The following is an 11,709-nucleotide window of genomic DNA, read 5'->3' as shown; positions in this document are numbered from 1 at the left end:
GTTCAGGCCCGTTTCGAAATAATAAATTCTCCCAATAATTTAGTCATAATTCCAAACACTGAGAGTTCTAAATTCGAATTCCGACGTGAACCGATAACGTTGGACACGACACGGATGGTAAGGAAGGAAGTTTGGCTACTCCACTAACGTAGCATGTTCTTCTATGGGGTTCTCTTTCGTTATAGAAAACTCTTGCAGTAAATATCAAAATTTTCAAACATTAATATAGAGATAAAACATTTTAAGAGTGTCGACTATTCATAGAACTAGATTTATCGATATAGAATTAAATTTCAAGAATCCATTTTCTATTTAGAGGTATATAACTCGTAGGAACGGAGGTCTAGGTACGGCAGTGTCACGAGAGACGCGCATGCCCATTGCCGAGTTCGCTCGCCACTACAATGTCGGACGTCGAGCGTTCGGTGGTGAGAACGTCTTTAGCATTTCCCGTGATTTCCTAAGTGAAATCCCGTGCATGTGCTGTTTTTACTCGTGATCAGTGTTGTAATATGATCGTGTAATTGATCGTCCGCGACGAACCGTGATCAGAAAGCAACGTAGCTCGTGCACGGCCGTAAAGATGGGTGAGTAAAAGGCGGAAACCAAGTGGCTGAATGCCGGCTAGCTTTTCTCTCTCTCCGTGGCTTCGCCGTTCATGGTGAATGTACGCGGCCCCGTTGGCCCGTCTACCGTCCCTTCTCGTCAAACAGTCGAAAAGCTTACGCGCTTGTGGTACGCCCATGCGTATCGCGATTTCCGCCCAATTTTCACGGGCTTTTCCTCGTGACGAGCACACCGAATGTTTTCTGCGTGGATCGTATCCGTGAAACTCACTCCGGGGGCTCTATAAATAGGTGGATCCATCGGTTTGACGTTTCCTAGGGTAAGCCGGACGTGTGTATACCTCCACCGACTGTTTTTCCTGTTCATTTTGTTTTCGCGCTATTCAAGAGTGACCTGCATTCCTCTCGAGCGGTGCGCTGTGTCGCATTCGATCTTCGGCTAGGGCTGCCACCTTTACCAAGTCTCGAGGAAAATCCTCCTCTTTTTTTTTTATTCCTCTTTTCTTCGTACATTTTCATTCTATGTTTTATCGATTCGACGCGAGCAAATAAAATAATGCAGGTTTATCGCGTATGTATTTACTTCTGGCTTTTCAACGTGTCGGTTGTTGCGTAATCGGAAAGATTGCTTTTTACCATTAAGAGACGTCAAAACTCTTGCTCTTCTGTGTATGTGTGTAACGAGAACGTTGAATTTGTAGGAAAGAAATTATTATCAAGTTTCAGCGGTTCGTAAGGATTGTCGGATCCGACCCCTAGGCTGTGCGTGCACATCGAAGTATGCAAATTTACTTTTCTTAGACGTATCTGTACAACTATTCTCTTTTCTAATTGTGTGAAATATCGACAGGAATTGAATGTCTCTCCGTTCCGTGCACTAGCGATTCCAGGACGGGTATGTGAGGACGCCACGCTCGTAAATTTGCTCGCGCAATTATGCGTTCTACCCACGCAACCACCGGGTACCTTGCACGACGTCGTGTGCGTGAGATTCAATACGTATGCACGTCGAGAGGAGCAACGAGGCAGCGATGCATCCTGCGACGTTTATATCCTACCGATTCGCGTACCATTTTCTCTCGTGCCGTAAAATTACGTGCAACTCTATTCCGCTCGTACAATTAAACGCACGATATCAGGCGTGTCCTGCGTGACGGACACGTTCAGGTTTCTTTTTTGTAAAAAAACACGATTAATATCAAATACATACATAAGTCCTGCATTCTCTCGAGTATTAGCATGGCGCCATAATGCGTCCATTGGTTTTAAATATTGACTTTGTTCGAGTGTAATCGCCGTGTTATCTATATCGCCAGGAAACTGCGGTTGGTATTTATACACTCGAATTTCACGACATACTTGCCGCGTACCGACTCTGTACAACAGTAACCGTGTTGTTGCACCCGTATTAAACGAGTTAAAACTTTATTCGCAACGAACCGACTCGTCGATGCGCCGTAGGCGCTTCGCGGAACTATAGTATTCTGAATTATTACGCAACGTACAGGGGGTGCGTTGAAACCGCGTTCTAAATAATGCAACGATCGACGAATGGTATTGATTCTTTTTGTTGTTGCGTCCCTTGTATATTGACATACATTTGGCACAAGGGTCTCAACCCTCAAAGTGCCGTTAACGGCTTTCAGTGAAACTGCAAACGCTGCAGATCGATACCCCCCCCCCGTATTCGATTCACGCTGCGCTGCTAGCCGGAAGGGAAAATCTCGTGCGGTGAAATGCACCGGAACTGCTGTTGGCCATGCGCTTTTGTCACGCTCGCTAACGAGAAGACTTAACTATCAAGACGATCGAAATTATGGAACAATGTTTCCTTTTTCAAAGTTCCGTTATTAAGAAAATCCGTCCAGAAGGTGTAGGAAGCGCGATAGAATATTTCTAACGATCTCTAACGAAAGTGGCAACCTCACGTGTGCCTAATTAGCTCGCATCAAATTTGCTGGTCGACCTACAAGACCTACTGCCGGTAAATAAAAAAAGAAAGTCGCTCGAGGTTTTCCGCTTTCGTAGTCTTCGTTATAAGCGTCTTGGAACTAATAAACGCAGCCACTTATCGGAGGTGGGACAAACTGAAAGCGACAAAATGAGAGCACAGAAAGGATTGCGGTCATCGGGCACCTTAACCCTTTTAGTAGAAAAAGCTCGTGAAAACCAAACTAAGAATGATATTTAAAAAATTCAAAAACCAGCATATTACGAAATAAAGAAAGAATAAAGTAATGGCAATTGCGTTTCAATATTTATTGCAAATCGTATAAATAACGTAATTAAACATTTATTGGAAAATAATTTTTCCGGAACAATTTGAATATTTTTTTTCCCCGTTGAAAAATCTCACACCTTCTCGAATTTTTTTCTAGAAAGTGGGTAGGAATTCAGGGGTACGTGTATTCACCAAAAATGATTGTAATTGGTGCCCCTAGCTAAAAATAATTTCTTCAAAACGATTCAAAATTTTTTAATTTCGAAAAATTTCCATACGTTCTCGAATTTTTTTCTAAAAACTGGGTAGGATTTTCGGGGTATGTCTACTGACAAAAAATGATTGTAATTGATGCCTCTAGCTAAGAATAATTTTTTCAAAATGATTCAAAATTTTTTAATTTTTAAAAATTTCCCCAACTACTCGAATTTTTTTCTCGAAAATGGGTAGAATTTCGCTGGTAGGTCTATTCACAAGAAATGATTGCAATTGACCCCTGCAACTGGAAATAATTTTTTTAGGACGATTTGAAATTTTTTAATTTCGTCGAAAAATTTCACACCTTCTCGAATTTTGTTCTCGAAAGTGGGTAGGATTTCGGGGTCATGTCTATTGCCCAAAAATGAGTATAATTGACACCCCGAGATAAAAATAATTTTTTTAGAACGATTTGAAAAATTTTAATTTCGTCGAAAAATTTAGGCACCTTGTACTGGGTTAGGTCTGGATTAGGTCTGGATTAGGTCTGGGTTAGGTCTGGATTAGGTTTGGGTCAGGTCTGGGTTAGGTCTGGGTTAGGTCTGGATTAGGTTTGGGTCAGGTCTGAGTTAGGTCTGGATTATGTTTGGGTTAGGTCTGGGTTAGGTCTGGATTAGGTTTGGGTCAGGTCTGGGTTAGGTCTGGATTATGTTTGGGTTAGGTCTGGGTTAGGTCTGGATTAGGTTTGGGTCAGGTCTGGATTAGGTTTGGGTCAGGTCTGGGTTAGGTCTGGATTAGGTTTGGGTCAGGTCTGGGTTAGGTCTGGGTTAGGTCTGGATTAGGTTTGGGTCAGGTCTGGGTTAGGTCTGGAAGAAAAATTAGATTTTCGGTAAGAAATTTTTTCTCGAAAATGAAATTAGACCCTTTATAATGTTTTACAAATTTTTTTTGAAACAGAGCTTTCTCCTAATGCGAAGAATAAGGCACCATCGCATACTCACCGATATATCGTCGTTCGGTACTAAAAGGGTTAAGAGTTAAACGGATTTACGTCTTGTGGAATCATTGAATTCGAGACGTTGAAAGAAGAATCGCGAGACCCTCAAACTGTATCCAAGTTGAAATTTTCTGAAAGCTACAGAGCGTTTCTAAAACACTCTGTGAACGCACATGTACGTACGTATGAACGCGTAGGCGTTCAACAAGTATATGAGGGTGCATCGTGGTCGCGAGTACCACCGCTATACATACTCGAGGTCTGTGATCGTTCGATCGATTCTAGACAAGCATCGATTATGCAAAAAGTCGAAGTGCCGCGGATAGAATTTCGTCTCGAGCACGGTGCAGCACGCGAAACCGTACTTTTCGTATACCGTTGCGTAAATAATGTCTTTGATTCCAAGGTATTTCTCGACGGCATCTATACGCTCGCCTGTAACGCATATCAGCGCTATCTGAAAGAAAATAAGGCCCGACAGGTGTAGAGTTTCCTTCTCGGTGCACATAGATCTCGTAACATAATAACACGACCTCGTAATTAATTTCGAGATAAAACCGGCATTGGGTCCTACCATTGGGAAACGCGCCTCCATTAAGGAAAGAATATTTCTGCCCTTCTACGGCACGCACTTACGGAAAAGGTGATTTTGCTCTCGTGAAAGTCACGCTTTCCGAAATACTTTGGAATTCCTTCGATCTTAACGAGCCAACGATTTGGAAATCCAACGGCCGCGATCACGAACTGGAATCACTTACGCCCAGGTAAGTTTCGCGCAACTGTTGATCGTCGAATTGCTCAAATATGATAAGCAAGCATCGGATCGATTCCATCGCTAGCCTCTGCACGCAATCACTATACCGACGGCCGTGAAAAGTAAACGTCAGTCGAGTCGTGCGACTTGACAATCGAAACTCGACGCACGAATCTCCGCGCGCCTCCGACCTCCATTAGTCGACGCACAGTCAGTCTGCGATCGGCGGCCGTGCCGATGATACCGTGTGTGTGTGAAACGTTCCAGAAAATCGCGAACATCGAACCAAGTCGATCGTACAACTTTCCCGCTGAATCGATTATTTCCGCGCGATTTTCAACATTTCGACGCCCATCGCGATCCATCGAGAGTCAAAGGAATTAACGCACCGTCGAATCAAGATATTTATTATCTTATCTGCGTCTAGAGAGTAGAAAAAAGCAAAGGTGTAGTCTGCCTCGCGGCGCTGGATCGTTACACAATAGTCACCGACCAGCAGGGACAATGAAGTCGAAGACGAGCGAGAATTTTATAGCGAGTGAAAGTAACGGGGTCAAGAGGGATCAGGAACTCAAGCAGAAACAGCTCAAGAAGGGTAAGAAGTGTTCGATATTCCCGGATTCCAAGGCGATCTTCCACCAATATGATAATCAGATTCTAAAAAATTAACAATAGTCCGATTTTGGTTCCTCCAGCTCTCTATAACCGATACAGAGATCTTGTTTTCCCTTCTTTCGACCTGGGGGACTGTTCTTTGTGGAGCTCGATTGTTAACGCTCGCGATAGCAGCCAAGGGTATCGATACGTGAAAATCCACGTAGCGCTCCTCGATTATCGCATGACGTAATTCGTCATTGGAGTATAACAACCAGCGAAATTGTTTCGTTCTAGCAACGCAAAAACACATTGGAGCGTTTCCAATGACGTCGAGGCGATTTTATTTAGGAAAGAAACGATAAAGTTCGTTGTCCGTTTGCATCTGTGTCCGTTTTCTTTTTTTATTGTCACGATTTTCCCCCGTTCGTGACGAGACCGGTGAAACGAACGTGACCGTCTAGACACGATCGATGCATCCTTAAGCAGGACGATCGTCGGTGAAAAGCAGCCGGGGGAATTTCGCTATTTATAAGACGCGAACACCGTTTTACTCCTCGAATATTCGTCACCGCTTCTACGAATAAAACTTGCCGCGTTTAGTTCCCGTAAAAAAAGAAAAACAATAAACGTTACAGATTTTTCGCAATATCGTTCCGCTGATCGGCCACGCAACGATGGAAGCTAAGTACACGTTGTTCGCCAGCCACTTTGTAATTCAATTCTTCCGTTCGTTTCCCGTGGGCCACGATGCCCGATACATTATTAAATAGTTGTAACGCGTAATGCTGCTAATTGCATGCCAAACGTCCCATTACATCCTGTTGCGTACGCAACCGAGCTATCATTTTAAAATTGACCCCTTAACGCTCATATTTTTCGGGTTAACCAACAACGATCAGTTTTCTTTATTGAATTTGTGAAAAATAAATATTATCATCCCTTAAACCGTTGGATTAAACAACTATTGTTTTTCAAAGCAGTCGGAGTCGGGCATGAACGTTAAGGGGCCATTCTACCTTGTAGGCATGAAAAATACGTGTTTCTTTGTGATTTTTTTTTGCGGGTTATTAAAGAGCGATTAATTCCGGATTTTCTAGATACATTTATTATATATTTAGCTATACTTACGAATTCTTGCAACGCATAATATCTATCGATTACGCTGTTTTTGTTGATCATCAAACAACAGTTTTTACGAACGGCACCCGACTGCGTACGTGATATCTTGCGAGCAAGTTATTCGAAATCCTAAAACCAACGATATTCTTAATATAGATGAGTGTGGTTATAGCACGAACTAGGATCTTTTCAAAAAAAACAAAAAATGGCAAATTGGCAGCTATTTTACGAAAAAATACTGAATATTTTCATATATTTGGTTGCTTTTTTATTAATAAAAGAAAAAGTATTGCATATATCGCGATTATCCTAGTTCATGCTACAGGGAGACCAGTTCTGAAGATACTGTATAAATTTGATATTGATATCTTGAATAGTTTTTTAGTTATCGCGCACGCAGTGCCGAAAAATGTAGTTTCGAGAAAAACAGCTTTAAAGTTTCGCCGCGTCCAGTTGTTATGCCTGCGCGCGGTACATTTCAGCAGGTTATAACCTCGTTAGTTTTTCAAATTTCAATTTAATATTTGGTAGATATATTTTCGAGACAACGTACTAAAGGAAAATGCAAAAAAAAAATATATCGATTTTTTTAATCCCACAAGGTAGAAAGGCCCCTTAAGGGGTTAATTACGCGAGATCGATCCAGCCGCTATCGCGACGAAAACTCGAAATCGAATAACGATGAAGAAGGTGGTACTGCACACGGTTCTTATCAGCCCGCGATACCTTCTTACGACACGCACTCTCGATACACTCCGATACAGTGTGCAAAAATGGCGATAACGGAGGAACGTGCTATTAAAAGAATACAGCTGATAAGGTCGAATTTTATTTGGACGACGATTGAAAAATACTCGAGATCCCGGCAGGCTCCGGTTCTTTCTGCCTCGACTGTTAGGTAAATTCATTTGCACGTTGTAATTCGGTTACGTTGTTTATCGACCGATTCTCGTATCGGTGATAATCGTGTTAGCGATCCTTACCAAATACGTAATAATCAACAGACATTAAAATACAGCCATTAAACGCTTTCGATCGTCGATCGATTCTGTGACCCAGAGTGCATCGAGAGAAAGAGCCGACCACTTAGGGGTCGTTGCGTTTGACCCCACTTTGCGACATCCTATTTAGACCACTTACGAATCATATTAACATACCGAGGCGGCGGAGAACGTATGTAGAACAAAGCTATTCGATGATGGATCGTCGTTACGAGAAGCTTTAAAAAAACTCCAAAATATACACAACTTCTCGACTCGACGGTGTTTCTATTACTTTCGCGACCGATTCTCCAGAGTCTCGAAAGAAACGAAGCAAAGCGTTTCGTACGTTAGCCCGTGGAATTAGTAAAAAAAAAAAGAACTTCAGAGAGGATTTTAGGTAACCTGGAAACACCGTTTCGCGACATCCCATTTAGAGCGGCTTATGAATCATGTTAAAGTACTTTGCGCCCGGGGTACAATGGATGTGGGGCAACACAGCGCGTGAGCGATACGCAATTATGTAACTTTCTTTTTTTTTCTAACGGTGTTACGAGCCGTTGGCTTTTCATCGAACGAATCTTGGGAGGTTTTGTGGTCGCGAGCGAATTAAAATTGCAGAGCTAAGTGGATAACCCCGTAGGTGTGCGTTACTGTCAGATTGTCCAGCTGTCGACGTCCCTCCCGCCTTATCATCTCTCATTAGAAATGCTGAGCACCTCCCACGACAGCTCTTACCGGTTTCCAACGCGATTAACGCTCAGCGAATTCGGAGCACAGGAATTCCAGCGACATTGCTACGCTAACGCGTGTAGAAATAGCACATCCGCGATTGCAAAACGGTTCATGGTACCACGATGGGCTCTTCAGCGTTTAACGGGTCGTTTCAAGACCGATAGAAAGGGTATAGCCGGATAAGATGGTCAAAATTGAGCCAAACTGATCAGTGTACATATCAGTTAATAAACCATTCAAAGAATACCATTTGTGTCAAATATCAACCCCGTACCCTTACTGAGAGGGTAGTTAAACTTTTGTTGTATTGTATCAAAGATTTTGAAAAAAATTGGGGATATAATAGTTTTACATGTATGAATTAAGAGAATTGCAGCTATTGTTTTATTAGAATTTCTCATTAGAATTTCTCAGAATATGACTCATAAAAGATTAAGTATTCATTAACGTCATTCATTCATGTCTTTTTCGACATTCCTAAGGTTTTAAGTTTTATATTATTTGATACATGTAAAACTATTTTGATCATGCATATAACGATCATTCGATGAAGTAAAAATATCAATTACCCGAATATTTATAATTATAATTATTTATAATTATTTTATATGTGATACAACTCCACAAAAAATCTCAAAAAATTATATATTTATAACAGTAACAAGCTATTAAAATTGTAACAATACGAACATGGGCACAACAAAAATGAAGGTAAAAATACAAGCAAATGTCGGTTTTTGATTTTTCCAACATCGTTCCCCCATTTCTAAAAATCTGAAAATATTATAGATCAATAATCATAACAAGACACTAACACTGTAAAAATATAAACGTGGTCATTTAATAATTTCTATTAAAAAAAAATATTTTTATACTTTGCGAATTTTTTAAAAATTCATTTTCCGGTGAAAAATTCGGAGAAAATTCACAAACACGCACGCCGTGGAGCAAAATATCCCCAATTTTTTTCAAAATCTTTGATACCATACAACAAAAGATATACAGCTTAAACTGAAAATTGCGTTACGCCCCTGTAACTACCCTCTCGGTAAGGGTACGGGGTTGATATTTTACACAAATGGTTTTCTTTGAAAAGAACAGCCTGTAAAAAGCAGTTAGTCTCGCTTTGAAATACGGTTTCGAAGGTTGCGGACCAGTACTCGCGCTTTCCAAGGAATTGTAAACAAAAAAATACATAAAACGAGGCGAAGACAAAGCATGTCGTCGAATAATACGAAGGATGTTGGAAATTGATCGATGCTCGCAAACAGGAATTACACAGCATGGTCCACGGCGCGTGTACCTGGAAAAATAAAGTATGAAAAATGTTATTTTCCATCTGAAACTGATTGTACGATATCGACGAGCCATTTACAATGCAGCCAGTCGATCGAAAACCGCCGTGAATCGAAGTAGGAGCGACGCGCAGACGAGGGTGTGTCTCTGTACGACAGAGTACTCGATTTAAACAGAACTCACCTCGTTAAATTTTCTAGCCGAGTTGCCAACGAGTTTCTGCTCCATCCATTCCTGTCTCGAAACTGGTATTCGATCGAAAATTGCTGGCTATCGATATCCTATAAGCAATTAAAATTGTCGTGAGAACAGAGATCGGGTACGTCGTGCGCGGATCGCTTTTAACTTCGCGCGACAACGCGCGATGACGTCAAATTGTACGAACAGCTCTCTCGAATGATGTCACCGTGTATTTTTAAAATACCCGCGACGCGAACGTAAGGCGAGAGCCACGAAATTTTTGTAAACAACCGTCCGTCACGAATAACGAAGAATTTGTGGCGGATGAATTCGTTCGTAGATCACGCTCGATCGTTTTCTTCCACGAAATCTTTTGGAACTTTTTCGAACTTTTGGACCGGGGATCGTCGTTGTTTGCCTAGTCGCGTTAGATATCGTTCGATAAGGATTTTCTTACAAAAGTATCTCGGAAAACCTCTTCGAGAATCCAAACGTGATCCATGTTTCTCAATCTGAGAAGTCTTGTGCACTCCTTCGCGATTCGCCAATTGAGTACGGAGTTATTATGGCGTTTAAATGAGGCTAACAAGATGAGACGAGAAAGCTTGATTTATGTTTCCGTTAAAAACGAACGAACCGTACAGATCCGCGGATTTTCTTCTTCTCGAGATCGAAACGTGCCGGAGTTGCGTAACCGATCATGCTGAACTTTCTTCTCGGGAGAACGGTACGACGAAATAAGAATATTGGTTACACCTAGACCGACCTCGGTTTCGTAGCTACGATCGGATCGTCGTTTATTTTTTAGTCATTCTGTATTTTGGTCCCGATGATGACATCGACTCGAATAACCGTGTATCGTCGGGGCCAGAAAGGAACCTAATTAATCACGGGCAGACGCGAAAGTGGGATTATGCTAATCGTATTTTCCACAGCCGCGAAACAGTTTCGCGTACGCGACGGAAATAAAGTCGTTCGCCTAACGGACGATCCCGTCGACTCCATTAAAGATAACCAGCTGGATCTTTGGTCTTTCCTAGAAAGCAACGTCTCCGATGCTCGAGCCTGTACGATCCACACATTGTAAGTGGCAGACAGAGCACGGTAATTCAGAGACGCCACTGACAGCCGAGGAAGGGGGGGGGGGGCAGAGTTTACGTTCAAAGCAAAAGATAACTTAACGAAACAGACACGTTTATCATCTGGTGCCCTTCTGGCACAGGACTGAATCATTCGAGCATTCTGTGCGCCGTTTGCTCTTGAATCGAGCGCAGATAAATTATATCGGATGCATTCGAGACTTTATTCCCTCTCTATACTCCACAGGAATTCTGTTAAAAAGAAATTGCGGATCGAGATTTCGCGCACCAAGATTATACAACGTGCCGTAGATCGCGTAGCTTTAAAGTTTTACGATACATGTCGGACGTACAGCCCGTAGAGTCAACGAACGACAAGAACGTCAACTGTAGCTACGTTTACATAACCGAACGCGAGTAAATTCTGCCAGCAGTTGTTAAAATTACACGTGGTAAAAGCTCGTCCAATCGCGTCGTCGCGCGATTTACGATCTCGCGCCATTTCGAATCGATCGCCACGTGTCGCGTCGTTCATGGCTTATGTTAAACCATACATTCACGATTAATATACAGAGACGTCTCTTTCGATCGATCTTGGAATCGGAAATATTAACCCTTTTAGTACCGAACGACGATATATCGTTGCGTACGCGACGGTGCCTTATTATTCGCATTAGGAGAAAGCTCTGTCTCAAAAAAAAATTTGCAAAACATTACAAAGGGTCTAATTTTATTGCACAAAGCATTTAAAAAATTATTTTGGCGAACCAGCAACTCGATACTACTTTGTGGCGGAAACGTATGTATTCTGGGAAAAATTTTAATAGGAGATTCTAGAGGCCAAAATAAGACGAAAATGAAGAATATCAGTTTCTTGACCGAGGCCTCGTTAAAAAATTATTAACGATTAAATTAAAAAATTTCAAACCGTTCTGGAAAAATTATCTTCGATCGCAAGGGTCAATTACAATCATTTATGGTGAATAG

At 41.8% G+C, this 11,709-nt stretch overlaps 1 protein-coding gene across 13 annotated transcripts in view; it reads left to right on the top strand.

Moving 5' to 3' along the window:
* The first annotated feature begins 414 nt into the window (after positions 1-414).
* LOC122399918 (actin-binding LIM protein 2) overlaps positions 415-11,709 on the top strand; it is a 28,627-nt gene continuing 17,332 nt past the window's right edge. For 10 of the 13 annotated variants that reach the window (XR_006259306.1, XM_043400991.1, XM_043400998.1 and 7 more), the window contains exon 1: positions 4,901-5,331. Coding sequence is in view for 12 of the 13 variants with exons in the window: in XM_043400991.1 (XP_043256926.1) it covers positions 5,241-5,331 (91 nt within the window). In the remaining variant the exon portion in view is untranslated. Of the gene's footprint in view, positions 588-4,900; positions 5,332-11,709 lie in introns of those variants that run through there. The other 3 variants (XM_043400994.1, XM_043400987.1, XM_043400992.1) reach the window with 2 other exon arrangements.

The sequence above is a fragment of the Colletes gigas genome, unplaced genomic scaffold (genome assembly GCF_013123115.1).
Source record: "Colletes gigas isolate AHSC1104 unplaced genomic scaffold, ASM1312311v1 Colletes_gigas_Sc00015, whole genome shotgun sequence".
In the NCBI taxonomy this organism is placed as follows: Eukaryota; Metazoa; Arthropoda; class Insecta; order Hymenoptera; family Colletidae; genus Colletes; species Colletes gigas.
The sequence above is the reverse complement of the archived record's forward strand: the minus strand, read 5'-3'. Positions and strand labels throughout refer to the sequence as shown.